The sequence below is a fragment of the Setaria italica genome, chromosome III (assembly GCF_000263155.2).
Source record: "Setaria italica strain Yugu1 chromosome III, Setaria_italica_v2.0, whole genome shotgun sequence".
Classification (NCBI taxonomy): Eukaryota; Viridiplantae; Streptophyta; class Magnoliopsida; order Poales; family Poaceae; genus Setaria; species Setaria italica.
Window position 1 is genome coordinate 23878202 of NC_028452.1, and position 18270 is coordinate 23896471.

An 18270-nucleotide genomic window follows, 5' to 3' on the forward strand; every position below is an offset into this window, starting at 1 on the left:
CCGCAGACACTACCAATGCCAATACAAAAATCCGGTAAAGTTTTTCAACCCCCTGCCCCACGAGGGATGCGGATCAAAGATGTCACCGTTGTCATCATCAGAGCTTATTAGAAGATCCTTCTCCCAAACAAACAATTCATATGGAATCATAAATGTCTAGAATAGTTCACATGATCACATCTACTAGCGGCATGTGACCTCAGGTTGAAGAGCACATCTATTGTTGCTTCATTGATCTGGAAGCATTGGATCTGCATAACTAATCATGTCCTCTCTTCTCAGCGCAGCACTCAGGGCACTCAAAGTTCTTTATGAGCTCTTCTTGACCAACCTTTACCTTCACACATTTCCCATGGGACCAGCACTTACACAGGGTACAACGGACCCAGAATCCTTTTGCAAGGTAGCGATCACCACAGCTTGCGCAAAAAGTTGGATACGGACCACAACCTTCGTCCTCATCCTTAGTTTCATCAATCTGTTCACCAAATGAAAATGACCAACATCACTTTGAGTAAGAAAATTGAAACTCAAGTTTGTGTAATACTCGAGCATGGACAACACAATTTACAGATTCTTAGCTTTCAACAGAAGCAACTTACCATGTTTTCCAGATGACATAAGCGGCGATAGGTCTCACTAGCAATGAATGTTTCCTGAACAGTTGGTAGCGAGCTAATCATAGTGAATAAGCGCTGTCTGTTAAACAAAAAGATCAAATTATGTATTTAGAAACAAGGATATTATTCATGATGGACATATGGAATTGAAACAAACAGCTGCTCACAACGTCCACATGCACATACAATCAACCATATAAACAAATAGCTACATAACACTGTCATGATACAAATTTATATAAATGCAAAAGGTGACTAAACTACAAATATATCTGCACATACAATGAACTGATTTAAGTGCTTGACAGAAACTACCTAGCTACATTAATTAGGTAAAATAATCCGCGTGATTTTTCTGAAACTTTACATGCCACTACATTCTTCTAGCTTTCTAACTCTTCTCATGTATCCTCTATGTGATGCATTAGATAACAAATATCAATACTAATATGTGATGCATATAGCTAGATAATGATAAAAGTAACACGAAATACCGTTCTCTAGCTTCCAAATTTGCAGCAAGGAAGAAGGAGATACGTATGAGCCATGCGTCAGAGTGCTCGGAGATGTGCTGAAGCCACTTTAGGCGTCGCATCTTATCCCTCACCAGGTTGATGCCGAGCTTTGGTTCAGGCTGCCCTGATGATGGCGCAAACAACTTCGGGGGCAGCACCTCCCAGTTCCCATCAGTGTTGCCGTACAGGCAAAGGGACTCCATACCTATGTGCAGAAGAGAAAATTTACAAATACATCCAAAACAACTGGTTACACCAAGAACTCGAGAATTAAGAAAATCTTGTGCTTTCGGTATGATTTTGGTCTCAACAAGCTACTCACGTGGGTTGCACTTCCGAAATAACACCTTCTCATCTGCAAGATACACAAGGCCAGTGTTAATAGTGTCAGAGGTAAATATTTTGGGATATGGGTTAACATAAGGTTGCTCAAATGTTACAGCCTAAACTATTCAGAAGCCATAATCATTTTTTGGGATATATATGTGTTAACAAACATAAGGTTACACAATAATAATGATTTAGATCCAACATATGAAATGAATAAAGGGAAATACTAAACTAAGCTCGAACATTTTCACAGTGAAACTGTAAGAAATCCAACCAAATTATCATTGGATATGTCATTGAGCTGCTATGCGTGCAGTGGTGGACAAAACTGGCAAGCCTCAACACAATATATTCTGGATTGGTACGGTAGACCATGTAATGCATGGCGGCCAAGAGGACACTGTATGTACTTTCAACCAGCAACAACGAGAAAGAGGAGCTATGGCTCATGCGAAGCTAGAACCTTTTGCTGGTATATATTCTCCCTGCAGATGCTCCTCACATCACTGGAGGGACAAGATAGAAGCTCTCTGGATGCGTTGGATACATGCGTAGTACTACCTCACAGGTGCTCACGCGGCCTGGAGCTAGCCCTAGCACCTCCACCAGGATCAACGATACGAATGAACTCTATTGGTCTACTCCAGGATGCTCACCTCACCCATTGCACGCACACGGGCACACTGACAAGCTAGCACGCGCAACCCTAGCAACCGAGTACACACTGACAAGCTAGCACGTACGCACAGCCCTCAACCTGAATCGCGAAACTAACGTACCTTGCGTCACGGCGCGGATGAGGGCAGCACGGCGGATGGTGAAATCCCGGAAGGTCCTCTCCACGGTGCCGCTGTACCGCGGCCTCGAAATGGCCGGCGGCGGCACTGGCGCCGCAGGGGGCGGCGTCGCTTCCATTTCCATGGGCGCCACCGTGTCTTGCTGGCCGCGGAGGGGTTGGGCTGCCTGCGGCGAGGAGGAATCGGCGGCGTATGGATGCACATCCATGGCACGGCTGCGGAGCGAGAGAGAGGATTTGGTCGGTGGAACGGAGAGGAGAACTGAGTGAGGGTTGGGGCTGGGGATTGGATCTGAGTTGCGGCGTCAGGGGTTGGTGTGGGGCCCGTGGGGTAGGTAGGGTTTTGGGGATTGCTCTGAGGCTCTGACAACCTCGGTCGCCGCACACCGCTGCCTGAGCCGCGCGTCCAGCTGAGCCCACGGAGAGGCCGCGCGCGTGCCCTGGCCCACGGCGTCAGTCTCTCCCTCTCTGTCTCTGTCACCACAGGAAGCATTCAGGAACTTCACCATCCGCCGTGCAGCCTTCATCCGTGCCGATTGAATTGTTGTTAATTGCTACTACTTGCTCTCTCTATTTTCTTCTTCTCTTGTCTCCCAGGAACTTGTGCGTTCATGTTCTAATAAGTTTTGACTTCATGTGAACAGCAATTATATGAAGAAACATCACGGGCTTTATTTTATGCACTTAGACAACAGAGTATGGATATTTTGATGTGCGTAATTGATTTAAGTATAATCCTTTCCTTGGCTGCCTTCACGTTCTGAAAAAATAGAACTTTGTCATAAACATGATAAGAAATAACATGGTATACCAAACACCGAATGACTGTTTATCTGTTTGGTCACATTCCTGAAATTTTGTTTCTTCTTAAGAGTTTAAGAAGGAAATGTTGAAACTCACTACCCTAGTTCTTTTTTGTTAGTTATTTACAGTCTCTACAAGGATTTGTAGTATAATTGTGCTTTTCTTTACTTGTGCAAATGTATACATTAAACACTACGATCTCGGCTTTCTCGGCCCAAGGAGGCATTATGCTTGTGAACAAACTTATTTTCTCTCTTAGCTCAAAGGCAGATGAGATCCTGCCACTCACCTTAAAGAAAACAAATGTACATACATAAAACTGCGATATTGGAAAAATCTCATGTTAGCTGTTGTCCCTGAAAATCTTGGGCTTTTGCACTATCTAATGGTAGTCTTGTATGTTCATGCAGATGATTCTTTCACAAATGTGAGCCAGGTGAGTGCTCTGTGGGATTAATCTCAGTTTCCTTCTCAATGAAATGACGCGACGACCAAACTAAGTGAGTGGGCGCATCTTTCGTTGTATTCTGTGTGTAGGTATGACGCTCCTGTTCCTGCATGGCAACACGGACATGAGCTGGAATGTGAAGCGCCACCTGAGCAGTCTGAGCCAGCACTCAGGCATCAACACATCGAGGGACAATTGCAATGGCATCGAATGGCTCCAAGAAGCAGCTATGCACTGCGAGGCATATAGCTTATCAACATTTCCTTCTACTTTCGTTTACATTTGACAACTAAGGGGGTGTTTGGGAAACACCTGTTAAAGTTTAACACCTATCACATCGGATGTTTGGATGCTAATTAGGAGTACTAAACATAAGCTAATTACAAAACTAATTGCACGGATGGAGTATAATTCGCGAGACGAATCTATTAAGCCTAATTAGTCCATGATTTGACAATGTGGTGCTACAGTAACCATTTGCTAATGATGGATTAATTAGGCTTAATAGATTCGTCTCGCGAATTAGCACAAGGTTCTGCAATTAGTTTTATAATTAGCTCATGTTTAGTCCTCCTAATTAGCATCCAAACATCCCGATTGTTGCACTGTTAAAGTTTAGCACCTCGTATCCAAACAGCCCCTAAAGAACGGTAATAAATTGTTTTCCCTCAATAAATATGTACCTCGCGTCAGGCAAGAATCGGTTCATTAGAAGAAATTTAGTGACAGCTAGAAGGTTTTTCGAAAAGCCTGTATGAGTTTAACTCATTGTATTTTCTCTCCAGTCACAAAACAAGTGACATTTTTGTTTAATTTGTTTAAGTCATCAATAGTTTCAAACTTATTTGCCTATAAACTACCATTATGTACATGTTAAATTCATATATGAAGATGGTGCAAGTAGATTTGTTTCAAATGTAGATTCATAAAAGCATAATTTCACTATGTTTTACAAATATTTTGTAATAAAAAGTACTAGTCAATATCTTTGGAGTACGTAGGGAGATAATGCAGATTATATTATTAATAAAAAAAGGTTCCACCATATTCATCTATTCTTGTTTAAGTTTGTGGTTAGTTAGATTTCATATACCATGTTAAACAAAAAAGGAAAGTCCATTTTTAACCATCGAACTATCGCTCGAGTTAGCCAAAACTAGGAATCTTAGACCATCCAACTAACAAAAACCGTTCATATTTGACCATTAGAATGTTTTAGTTGGTGGTTTAATTTTGCTGATGCGGAAGACGTGTGGCAGTGGGACCTACATGTCTGCTCTATCTTCTTCATCTCTCCTCCCTCACCCCCCCCTCCTCCAAGCTGTCCCAGGTGGCAGGCGGCCACTACATCATTCGCCGCCGGGTGGTGGGAGAGGTCAATAGTGGCGGTGGCACCCGAAGCTCTCCCCAACCTGCGGCGCCTGAGCTCCGTGTGGCAGTAGGTATTGAGCTCGTTGGTATGGTGGCAGATGAGGTGAGCCTAGTGTTGAGTTTCATAGTCAAAACCAAGTAAACTAGCATACCGGTACCTAGCTATCATTTTTCGGCTGGTATTTGGACCCAGCTTCAAGTATCATTAAAATCTGGCTCGATTTCAAAAATTTCGGCTGAAATTTCAGCTGAAAAGCAATATACCGGTCCTACCGGCCACCTCCGGTATTTTTCCTTACTCCAGTGACTTGAACACTGCTCCGTGTGCGAAGTCCTAGGGCCTAACTTTCCGGTTGGGAAGGGGAGATACGAGCGAAGGCCTACTATGTAGTGGGGGTTCGCCTTTTTGTAAGCCTGCTTCTGCCTATTCTGACAATTGGAGAAATCCGACGCACTCCATATAATGAGATTGTCTTGAGCATGAGGTAAAGAACAAGTTAGAAGATCCCTAGAACCTAAAGAGTAAGCAGTCCGCATGGTATGTAGTGCTCTTCTTCTGATATAGTATAAATTTGTTCCGAATGTCTCCCTTGGGTGAGGAAGCTAGGATGCAACATTTTGTTCGAGTGGGGGGAAAATGAACACTCCGTCCACTGTAGATTCCCGGTTTTGCAGCAGCCGAATCATCTATTCTTTGCTGCGAACTGGCACTAATATAATTTTTTATTGTTTATTTATAATGGTTTTGTACTCGATCGGAAAGAGGAAAACGATTTTGATCCCAATCCTCCTATCCTCAGCACTGTGGCTCCCGTTTTAAACAGATTAATTTTAGCTCCCCTTTTTGGTGTTTCGAGATACTAACATACTTTTCTCTGTTACTATTTCGACTCGGCATTTTTGTCAAACCACCATCGCTTTGGGAGGAATATGTGAAGGACCGCCCGTAGGAGGTTTAGTGCACAAGGCCCCTGCAGAGGAAAGCTTGATCCCAGCGAATAGAAGATGCTCAGCTCCGCACAACTATCAATGAAAGATCAGCAAGAGAAGAAAGGACCACGCCCCGAGGTGGCTCCCTTCCTAGCGGTGTTTGAGCGTAGCGACGTAGACAGGTTCTTTCCCAGGAGGTGACCACATCAGGATTAGCCTAGCCGGTAAGAATGGAAGAGGATTTTTCGTATCACATTCGTACTGACTTAACATGATCCGTCTCCCAGAAATCTCATGACGATGCGATAGTTCTTGTCCTGAAAATAGGAGGGAACGGAGTCAAACGTGTTTCGGGTGATACAGGAAGTTTGGTGGAATAACCCGCTTTGCAAATTTCTTTTTCAAGTGCTAAAACGATGACGTACTGCAGTACCTATCAAGTTAATCACCGAGGATTGCATATAATCACTACCGGAAATAGTAGGTTGGCCGTGTGTCCACGGCACACGGCGAAGCTCTAAAAACACTCGGCAAAGGTGACAAACAGCACACGGCATACACAGTACCGGCAAAAGTTTCTTTGCCGAGTGTTTTTTATCGGGCACTCGGCAAAACTTTCCCGAGTGCTAAAAACGACGTTCGGCCAAAAAAAAAGCAACATGACGGTGCGAAGACAGTCACAGCGTGTTTGCCGAGTGTCTAACAGCAGCACAGGCACTCTGCAAACATGCCTTGTTTGCCAAGTGTCCACGGAAAAAAAAACCCTCGGCAAACATACCTTGTTTGCCGAGTGTCCCAGCCCGGACACTCGGCAAACAAGGCCACTTGGCCGAGTGTCACAGCTATGACACTCGTCAAAGACTAGCCCCAAAATGTATAGATTTTGGCCTCTTTGCCGAGTGTCACGACACAGACACTCAGCAAAGATGGCCATTTTAGTCCTAGAATATACAGATTTTTGTCACATGTCCTCTTTGCCGAGTGTATTTTGCATGGCACTTGGCAAATAGGCCTTTTACCGAGTGTAACACTCGGCAAAGCTGCCACATATAACCAGTTTATTTGGTTCCGTCACAGCCATGTACCACATTCAAATAAACATCACATCCATTACAGATAGTTCACAATAGGCATCACAAGCAGTTCATATAGATATATCGACCACATCACAAATGCAAATGAACTTCATAATCACAAATATATGCAAATAAACTTTAGAATCACAAGTACATAGTTTACAGTCACTCTCCAGGCTCATCATAAATGCAAATAAATGGAGTCACGGTGGTCACTGTGACCACGGTTGCTCTCCAGGCTCATTCGATGCCGCTGATTGATTCTGTACAAAGGAGAAGAGATAAATCATTCACAGTGATTGAGAACGAAACATAAAAGTATTAGAAATAAACTAGCAACTAGCAATAGTGATTAATTCTATGGAAACTACGAGTAGCTAAGTTATAGTGATTAAGAACGAAACAGTGATTACAAGGTTAAACTACAAACTAGAAATAAACTAGAAATTAGAAACTAGAAACATACACACATCACAAAGAAGAAAAGATTGATTCTGCATAAACTAGAAATGGTGATTATAAGGTTGTGAAGTGACTCACAGTGCCGGGTCGAGTATTTGTAGCAGGTTGAGGAGGAGGGACTGGCATTGCTGGCGGAGGTTGACCGATTGCAGCATAAACACCCCTCATTATTTCAAACATCTGCAATCACTCTGCCTCCATCCTCTGCCGCTCGGCCTACAACCTCTGCTCGATGGATGCCTCTAGCTCCTCCCGTCACCTCCTTTCTTGTTCCAGCTGGGCCTACAATATTTCATCCCAATGTTACAATGCAATGCAAAAGTATGTAAAAATCAATGAACGATGAATAAAATAGAAATAACCTGGAGTTCGTCCATCAGGAACCGTGTAGAGTCTGGCCGAGGGCGTATCGTCGGGCTGGAATTCGTGCTCTATGCTCGAAGCTGAGAGAGAGGGAGGGAGTATAGGCCATATCGGGTGTGCGTCGCCAATCCAGAACCGGCCATGCTTCTTGCCTCCTCCCGCCCTCATGACCACTTCTCCATCAAGGTCATGTGCACTCGGATCATAATCTGTGCCATGGACCACCCTTGCCATCGATGCGTATCCATCGAGGTGACTGTGGACGGTCTTGTTGCTATACGCCGAGGGCGGGTCATCCGGGTTGTAGGTGATGCCGGCCGTCACCTTGCCCTTGTGGGCCAAAGCATAAGCCTTGAACTGGGAGCAAGGCTCGCCACCATTTGCCGCTGACTGCAAACAAAAAGCAATATGATTAGAAATTTTGCAGATATGAGTGTTAGAATAAATAAATGCATTTGCGTACCCATCTAGCCGTGTATCCTAAGAGGCTGAGGTTGCCTTGATGGTGTGGTGGACCTCTCATCATCAAACGCCGCTCCCGGCAAGCATTGTGATGCTCCTTCCACGCGGGGTCGCACCACTTGTTCACGATCCGGGCCCAACACTACAGATCGTGGGCGCACCACCACGGAGGCACCTACGTCATCAAGTATATGACATATAAGAAGATGAAATGAAGCGTAATTAATCTCAAACATAATAAGTATTAATGTTCTATATTTACCTGCAGGTATTGTTCTCGAGTTAGCTTCATGGTTCTAGCGTCCCTTTTAGTGACCCTTTCTCCAAGGTGTTCCACGTGGAATTGGATCATGGCCTGGACACGCGCCTCGTAGTGCTTCATGAAAGTCATTTAACATGTATCCTACCTCGGCATCATAATCCTCGATGCATTGTCTCACGACCTCATCTCTCGCACGATCAGATTCACCATGGTAGATTCCACTGGGTATAGTTTGCCATAAATCCATTCTTGCAAAGATGTTGACCCATGACCTTATTTGTTTGTCGACACGAGTTTGCACAAATACTGCAGGGACATCAAGTGACACGTGGTCCTTTAACCCTTGCAAATGCTAGTTCCAAGAAAGTATCGATCTTCTGAATCCATTCATCGATCCACGAACCCTGACGAGAGCGGCCCGTGTACATCGACTCACGTTCATGCACCTCTAACATATTAGCAAGTAATATCAAAATCAATTGCATCTAAAAGTTCCTATACTATCTATTAGGTGAAGATAGGTCCTAATCCCACCTGAGAATGTGTAGATAGGGGTTAGTTTCCATACTCTACTCCTATCCGAGATAGAATTTCAGTAGCACCTCCCCGCTGGTCTCCAAATACACATCCTGACAAATACAAGTAGGGAGATTGTGTACCTAGAGAACAACAGGGAGATGCTGCTGAAAATTTATCTTGAATCAAAGTAGAGCATGGAAAGTAACCCCATCTATACATCCTCGGGCTGTCCAAAAAATGTGGACAATTCAAAACATATACGGTTATAGAGATGCAAAGATCTGCATATTTCCAACCGTATCTCTTTCGAACAGGAGATGCCTAGCTAGGTTACATGATATACAAACATCCTATATTTCACATCATATGGAAAGAGGGGTATAGGATGCCTCACCTTGCTGTAGGGCAAAGTGACGAGTCTAGGATGGTGGGGAATGATGTTTGCAATAGCCTCTCTTGCAACAAAGGAAAATAATAGTGTCAATTATAAATTTTGGCAGCACTTCCCTTGCACAGTGAGGTAACCACAACTTGCAAAAAATCAAAGGCACGATGGCCGACAACAACATACATAGCTTATACACAACATACACAACATACATGGCACGAACCAGCGAACAGCGGTGGGAGGGAGCAGTGAACGGCAGCGGGAGGGCGGGGCGGGCCGACGGGGCAAGAGGATAGTGGCGGGATGGCGGGAGGGTGGGGCAAGGAGCGGCGGATGGTGGCTGACAACGGCGGCAGGATGGGGTGGACGGTGGCGGGACAGTGGGAGGGCATAGCGGACGGCGGCGGGGCGGAGGATGGCCGATGGCGCGGGCGTGGGGCGGAGGACGGCCGGCGACAGCGGGTGCGGGGCGGTGGCAGGTGCGGCATGGGAGGGAGGTGGCGGCGGGTGCGGGGCATGAGCGTGGCACAGTGGCGGCGATGGGCGCGGCGCGGGAGCGAGGTGATGGCAGGTGCGGGTGAGGAGCGCAGGGCGTCGGATACGGGTGTGGGTGAGTGGCGGCGGTTGAAGAAAATGCTAAGGACTATATACCTAATAACATGGTTTGTTGAGTGTCAGATCGCTGCACTCGGCAAACCACAGCTTTGCTGAGTGTCAGATCACGGCACTCGGCAAACCCATCTTTGCCGAGTGCCCCGAACTCTAGACACTCAGCAAATATACTAATTATTATTTCATTTCCTTCTTTTCCATAACGTATTTTCTTTTTTTTGATGTACATTAAAAATACCTTCAAATTGACTCAACAATATATATATATATATATATGATTTTTCTCCGAATATTATTCCATTATTTTATGCAGTTACAGCTCAAATTTAATTTATATCAATTAAAATTCTATAATTGCACTTAATAAATTAAAATTATCAAATAGATCCAAAATATTACCAAAATTTCACATGAAACAATCTATGTTCTTTATTGCCTATACAAAAATTTTTCAAGTCAAACCCTAATTCGACCGTCACTTTGACTCCAAATCTTACTCAGATGCTTTGGTTTCCATAAGTGTTTCAATCTATGTTCTCAACGCTACGATTCTTCTTCTGAGATGCTTTAGTTTGTAAACATCGTATGTGACAAATTGTGTGAAACCTTCTTAATTTTTTACCACATCTTCCATGTATGATATTATTACATCATGACAAATCTCATGATTTACAGACTTCGTTTGCATTTTTTAGAATTTAAAAATCAATCGGCCACACGTTCGTGGTCGTGTTTTCTGAACAAGATGTTCAAAATTTCTTTTCATTTCATGGGTAAGGCCTAACACTGGACTCAATAACATGAATATTATTTTTCTACTCATTTTATTCTATTATTTGAAATACTTAAAGTTCCAATTTGACTTATACCAAAAAATTCCTAGAAATGCAATAAATTAATTAAATATAGCAAATAGATCCAGAAATATACCAAATTATAACATGAAATACCACATGTTGTATATTGAGAGTACAAAAGTTTCAAGGTCAGAAGAGAAAAAAAAATAAAATTAATTGCCGAGTGCCACAGATTTACACTCAACAAACATATTAACGGATTGACTCGTGCCACGTCCTTTGCCGAGTGCTTTTTTTCCTTTTTTACCAAGTGTAAGTCTTTGATGAGTGTTTCCACTAACGGACACTCGACAAACATACTAACGGATATACACATGGCACGTTCTTTGCCGAGTGGCTCCCTTTGCCGAGTGTTTTTTTCCTCTTTTGCCGAGTGCCAAAATTTGCCGAGTGTCCATGCACGTTTTTGCCAAGTATAAATGTTTGCCGAGTGTTTTTTGATCTGTTTACCATGTGTTGCATTTTTTGCCGAGTGTTTTTTTGTTAGCAGTCGGCAAATAACTTTTTTGTTGAGTGCCCCGATAGAATACACTCGGCAAATATTTGGGCACTCGGCAAACCCACTGTTTCCGGTAGTGAATACACTACTCCCTCTGTTCCAAATTACTATTTATTATAGCTTTTCTAGATACATATGTATCTAGACATAGGTTATGTACGTCAGGATACATAGTAAAACCAAGGTATCTAAAAAAGCTAAAACAAATAGTAATTTAAGACAAAGGAGTACTAAACAAAGATTTGTAGGCACGCTCCATTTTCTAGGGTCGGATCATGGCATGGCCCGCTCCTCAAATGGCGGAAACATCTATTTCTAATTGGCATGCAGCACTGCAGTGCCGCAGATGCTCACCTCCCACCATCGTTCAGCCACCGGCCGCACTTGCCGCCAGCCCAACCGGCGTTGTCGCCAGACAGATGGTTGACCCGAACCATCCCTCTCTGTAACAGCCTGAGTGCTTAAACGGTGTCTTAATCTTAAGAGAAAGTTCTTGTGCTTAGAGAAAAGCTTTGACAACTTTTAGGCAAAGTCCAAGCTTTGGGGTTCTCTAATTAGAGGTTTCCAATGTCATCTTGAGCTGAGCCCTATACCAAAGTTTTAGAGCTTCGGGACCTTAACAACTTTTCTTTAAGGAGCAAGTTTGAAATCTGCCCCAAAAGCCTTCAAAATCCAAGTCAAAGTTTCCGAGTTTGGTCAACTCAGCCTCTTTAGCCATTCCGGCTAAAGTCTGGAAAATCAGCCCGACCTAGCGCTTTAAGGCAGGTTGATCTTTGGAAAGTTGAACAGAACATCAGGAAGTCCTTTTGTAGAAGTTGGAGAATGAAGTTCCTACAACAACTTTGCTAATTGGACCTTGGTCCAATTCACCTCCTAAGCTTCCGAAATCTGCAGCTCAAATCCGCCCCGACCCCGGAAAATCAGCAAAACCATTGTTTTTCCTTAAGTCCTGAAACCGGTGTTCCTCCAAAATTTGGAGCTTTGAATCTCCCAATCCACAGTGTTTTTAAACTTGATCAAATTACAAAAGTTGGACCTTAATCGGTGTACTACAACTCTTGTAAAGGGGAGCCGACGTGGCGCAGTTTGAAAATCGGGAGATCCAGAGGCTTGAAGGTGGGCCCGGCAGAGGATCTCGCGGATCCTTTGGCCAGACAGCGCCAGAGCGCGCGTGTGCCGTGCTCAAAGCACCACCGCCGCGCGGCGCGACCCCACCAGCGAGTGTCACCTCGCCCAGTCACCGGCCGCGACAAGATAGATCAACGCGCCCTTTTTCCCAGTCGCGCACAGAAGGGCCCTGCAGACCCCTCCGTTCCGTCTCGTCTCGCCCGAGACCTCGCCAGCCGGACCGGGTGCACTGCCCGCAGCTCCGCCGTCGCCCCGGCCACTCTGCGACCGAAGACCAGCCGCTGTCGCGCCGGTACCGCCTCGCCTCCCACGCACATCCGTCTCACCCGAATCCCCGGCCGAGCGTCCTAACACCTTTCGGCCCTTCCGTCACACCTCAGTCGCGATGCCCACACGCACGCCCCGCGACGCTGCCGTCTTCGCCAACCGCCGCGTACGCAGTGACAGCTCCTTCCCCTGCCTTGCCAGTAGCGTGCCCCGGTAGAGCCGCTAGCCCCGCGCCTGCTCGCGTCACACCGCTTGCCTTGTCACCTCGCCTGCAGTGCCCTCGCCTGCAGTGCCCCTCCCTCCCTGCTGTCCGCCAATGCCATCGCCATCGTCTCACGCCTTTGCCCGCTCGCCCAAATGGCGCCTGCGTCTTCCTTTCCCTCGCACGCCACACCACTGTCGCACACCGGCCGAGCCGCCGCACCCAATCTTGCGCTTGACGCGACCAGACACACACTCAACCTTGCCAATCCTTCCGCCCAGCAAAACCACGCTTGCCTGACGCTATCTCCCTTGTCCAATGCCCAGAGGATCCTGTCCCTGGAGCTCCGCTTCTCCGGCCAATGGAGGCGCCGACCAATCGCTGCCGCGACAGAGCACTTCTTCTCCCTTGATCTTATCCTCACGCCTGCTCGAGCTCGATTCCTTCCTCCGAATATTTCTACGCAGCTATAAAAGGGGTACCGAAGCCTCTTACCGGAGTTCCCTTCGCTACCACCGCCTTTGCCTCAATACTTGCTTTGTTCTTCTCCATCGCATTCGCCACCGCACACTCCTCTGCTTCGCGCCCAAGCGCCACCGCCTGAGCTCGTCATGGAGCTCCCCCTTCCGCCCAACACCGCACCTTGCTGACCCCACCAGTCGTTTTGCCTTCCTCTCGCGCAGCTCTAGAGGTTGCTTGTTGTCCACAAGAAGCACCACTGCCACCAGAGCATCGCCGGACCCCGCCGTCGCCGAAACACCGTTGTTCCTCGTTTCGCCTCGGCTTGGTTCTTCCCGACCCCGAGACCTCATCAGTGGGATCGAAGGTGAGATGCCGACCCCCTTCCATCTCGCCCGACCCCTTCTGTCTCGCCCGACCCCTTCCGTCTCGCCCAACTCGCCCGAGTGTTGTCCGCCTCGCCCGAGGGCTCAGTTGTGTCTTTTTCTTTTTGACCGAGGGTATCTGTGTAAAATTCCGAGGACTCCTCTGTGTTAAATCTGAGGACCCCGGTGTAGTCTTTCCTTAAGTCTAAGGGTCTGATCATAAGTTTTTCCTGATCCGACTCTTTTAACTTGTTCTAAATCGACAGAAGCTTGGAAATTACACCTTAAATCGACGAAAAATCAACAAAATGTGAAATCACTTGGGTTGGAATCCTCATTCTGAGTAGAATCCAATAAAGTGGGTTTCGCACCTTTTTCTGTAGTTTTGCTACAGTTTTGGGGTTAAATCTTTGCACTGCTGTTGAAATCACCATCTCAGTGTCTCACCCTTGCATTGCATTTCGTATAGAGCTGAACCTCAGTGATGGCACATACGAGCTTCACCCGGTGCCCGAAGATGAAGTCGTAGTTGAGCCACCACCTGCAGGAGTCGAGCCCGTGCTCACTGAGGACCAGTTCGCTACCGCCCCGCTTGAAGGCAAGCCCCGAAGCATAACCCAGTTTTTCTAAACTTGTGCATGCCTTCTTGTGTTATGTGTGTGCATTTACGTTCCAGGAGTTGATTGAAACCATAGATGCATGACTTAGTTTCATTTGATCTGAACACTAGTATGATAGGCCGAGTAGCTGCTTTGCTTAAATAGGACTCGGTAAAAGTCAAGTGATTTCCTGTCACTCGCAAGTTATAGGAGTTGCTTGCTTCTGTTTGCTACAACTATAAGGATGATGGACAGGGCAGGGCTCGTGAACTATTTTGGTGGTCGGTGGATGACCTCATCTGTCTACGTGAAAAATTGTTAAGGTCGGAAAGTGATGGTGTTCTTGATCAAGTGTTTGAAAGTACTAATCTCATACCTAGTATGGGATGGGGAAGCCTAGTACCTGATTGAACCAGGACGTGAGCGGTTCGATCCACTGTCTCTGGAATGAAGTTCCCTTGCGGCCGCATGTGGTGGCAAGTGCGGTCACAGAACGGCAGAGGCCGGGTCTGTGGAGCCTTGTACCAAGGGAAGTGGGTCCAACACAGGTCTGGGGATTGATGGGGACGGTCGACAAAGGAAGAGAACTTTGTGGTGCGCGGATATCGTGAGATTAGGTTCGCCATGCATGGTTAAGAAATTCGAATCGATTCGTCTGCCTCTCACAGTTTGGGACTACTTGATCGCTATGCTACACTGAGTAAAGATGGAACTCGATGGTGATGTTAATATGAATGCTTGTCATAAATTGCTTGGAAACTTTTGCTTGTTTAGTATATCTGCTAACTTAGATTGGTAAATGAACCTAGAACCTGTGGCTAAAATATTAAAAGTAAGGACCTACCGTAGTTGCTTTTGGCAAAAACAAACCCCTCAGCCAGAAAGCTTGCATGTCTAGAAGTTGGTGGATTAGTACCACCGGTCGGTTAAGTCTTGTTGAGCGTAGTCACTCAGCCTTGTTGTGGCAAATCTTTTCAGGTAATGTTGAAGCTCCTGAGTTTGCTGCCCGTGGCACTTGCCTCCCCAGTTTCCTCCTGGGTGGACAGTCGAGTGGGATCCCTCCTCGGACGGCGAGGGCAGGGACCATTGATGTCATGATCAGCCTCGTCATGACATCCGACCCTAATGCTAGCTTCCGCTCGTTATTTTGTTTCTGCTGCTTAAGAACTCTAAAAACTTTGTTGAATTTCGAACCTGAGGTTGTAATAAGTTAATGTACTTGTTTAACTTGGATGATCTATTGTATTCTCTAGAACCACTCACCTTCGTGTGAGCTCTGCTTTCTCGGTCGTGTGTAGTGGTTTATCGGATGAAATCCGACGGACTGCCGAGTTAACTTGATTAAAGCATATGATCGCGTGTCAGGTGACTTAATTGTGCTTTAGCTAAGTTAATTAGGGCGGTTCCACCACACCTCTATGGGTGCCTTTGGTTGGGGCTAAAAAGTTGTACATGCTTTTGCTCTAGTACAAATGCAAAAGCACCACCCCTTGCTTTCAAGTGCTTTTGGGGTAAAAAATTACCAACCTGCCATTGTTTATGAAGGTAACGGTTCGTTTTTTGGATCCATTTCTCCCGCAGTCCTCCGTCACAACCATCCGCCTCCCGCATTCGAGCGCCGCCCCTGGCGGACCGTCTCCCTCCGCTCCCGGTCACCGGCCCACCGCCCCCTTTGCCGGTCCACTTGCTGCCTAATCCAGTCGCCGCCCCCAGTCACCTGCCACACCCTGCCCCCGGCCGCCGCACCGTGCCGCCCGCCTCCGGCCACCGCTCGACATGCCCGCCCAGCGCCGGTCGTCGCCCGCCGCGCCTCGAGGTATGAATCCTTTTTCTGATTTGCTCATGTGCCTGTGGTCTAAACACCACAGATTATTGAGTGGATGTAAAATGTAGAAGAAGTTGTTTCTTAGTTCAAAAATTTCTGCTGCTTGTGTGATTTATCTCCATTGTAAACATTGACTGAGATTACTGTTTAGCCAACCTTAAATCGATTTATTCACCTCATGTTTGATGTGTTCATGCCCTAGCAATTGTCCTCACTTGGATGGATTTTCACTAATGGGTCAGATTATCCTTGTGGAAGTGTATGACACTAGGATATGGTGATATGATTTCCACTGCTTGATTTGTTGGTAAGGAAATAAAAATGGCATATGTGCTCCTGATATGGTCTTATGGAGTATGGTTTTCTAGTACATGAATGTGTTACTGTTGGACTATGTCAAACTACATAACAAGACCTGACTATCTGACTATGTATTATAATTACTGTAATTCACATGTGAGGGATGTGGAATCTAGCACTTTGTTCTTGTTCTTATAATTTATTGAAGTCATAGTATCTTTCATTAGTCATATGAATTGAATCAAACAATATTTTTGGTTGGTTGAAGAATGAGTGACAAGGCAGATTGAGGTGATGCTTTTTTAAGGCATTTGATTGATGCTTGCAAAGAAGAGATTGAAGCCGGGAATAGGCCGATGGGAATTTTCTCTACTACCGGTTGGAAGAATGTTGTTTCCAAGTTTGCAAAAAAATCCGGTGATAGGAGAACAAAAAAACAATTGAAGAACAAGTTAGATCTTCTGAAAAAGGAGTATTCAACATTTATGGAGTTCAAGAATTGTACCACCGATCTTGGATGGGATGAGGCAAAATGAACTGTTGACTGCTTAGAAGAATGGTGGAACGAACACCTTGCTGTAAGAATTATGTTGTCATTTTAAATATATTCTTCCCATTCTTTGTTATTTGTTGCCTTGCTAATTTTTTTTAATTTTAGAGATGCAACAATCGTGAGAAAGGAATCAAATGCCACCATGTGAAGTTTCGAAAACAAGGACCCAAGTTCCTTGATGACCTGCATATCTTGTTTGGCAAGGCACATGTAAGTGGGTCTTCTGCATCCTATCTTGGAGATATATCCTCCAATGAGGCAAGTGATGAGGATGTGGATGAGGTACCAAAACCTACATAGAAGAATATGACAGTGAACCTAGGAAAAAGGAAATGCAAGGGTACCTCTATTGGTGTTGAAGAGGAGGATGAGAAAAGCCCATTCTTTCGTTTGTATAAGAATACTTGTTTGAAGATAGAAAATGCTGCAGAGAGGATCTCCACAAGTGTTGAAGCATCATCAGCTCCTCCAACCAACCCAGTTCCTACCATTGCAGAGACCATGAAGATGGTGAAAGAATGTGGGGTGCAAGAAGGAACTGCTCTAAATGTACACAGCCGCCTCCCTAATTGTTAAGCTTGAATTTAGAGAGCTCTTTAGCTCTCTAGAAACAACTAAAGGAAGACTCAATTTGATTGAGAGGGAACTAGAAAAGGAGATGATGAAGCGCCACTGATTTGTTTCCATGTTTATCAGATTATTTTCTTGTCATATGTGACAACAATTTCCCTATGTTGAACCAAAATAAGTTACCCTATATTGAACCATAATTTGCCTGGAGATGTGAAACATTATTTATCTATTATTTTGTTATGTTGAGCTTCTTCATTTAGTATTGTCATGAAAGTTGTTGTATTTAATTATTAATATACTAATGCCTCATGTAGATGGATGATAGATTAGGAGATGTAGCCAAAGGAGGATAAAAGGAATACTATTGCTAGCTGAACTTGCTCAGCATGTTGGTGCTATTGGAGAAATGGGCAATAGTTCACATGAAGTTTCATGAAGTGTTGAAGTGTTTGCGCAAATTAGCTAAGGACAACATTAAGCCGAGAGATCCTACTTTTTTTACGAAGCATGAAAGGGTGAGAGAGGACTATTTTTGGCCATACTTTAAAGGCGCAATTGGAGCAATAGATGGTTGGTTGTGCCAGTGGACGAAGTAGTTAACCACACATGCCATCATGGATATACATCTCAGAATGTGCTAGCTATTTGTGAATTTGACATGAGGTTCACCTTTGCGGTTGCCGGG

General features: G+C 45.3%; 1 protein-coding gene across 1 annotated transcript; it reads right to left on the minus strand.

The window, feature by feature from the left end:
* Positions 1 to 259: 259 nt before the first annotated feature.
* Positions 260 to 2470, minus strand: LOC101776594 (PHD finger protein ALFIN-LIKE 3). The gene is made up of 6 exons (XM_004963769.1): positions 2245 to 2470; positions 1458 to 1490; positions 1115 to 1340; positions 603 to 699; positions 386 to 478; positions 260 to 337 (listed from the first exon to the last, which is right to left on the minus strand). The coding sequence occupies exons 1-6, from the start codon at positions 2468 to 2470 to the stop codon at positions 260 to 262; spliced, it is 753 nt and encodes a 250-aa protein (XP_004963826.1).
* Positions 2471 to 18270: the final 15800 nt, after the last annotated feature.

Excerpts from the sequence above, each read along its gene's own strand:
- LOC101776594 (XM_004963769.1), bottom strand. The coding sequence starts at position 2,470 with ATGGATGTGCATCCATACGCCGCCGATTCCTCCTCGCCGCAGGCAGCC. Across the intron at positions 1,341-1,457 it reads ATTTCGGAAGTGCAACCCAC|GTATGGAGTCCCTTTGCCTG; the intron begins GTGAGTAGCTTG and ends TTCTGCACATAG. Across the intron at positions 338-385 it reads ACCTTGCAAAAGGATTCTGG|GTAAAGGTTGGTCAAGAAGA; the intron begins GTCCGTTGTACC and ends AAATGTGTGAAG.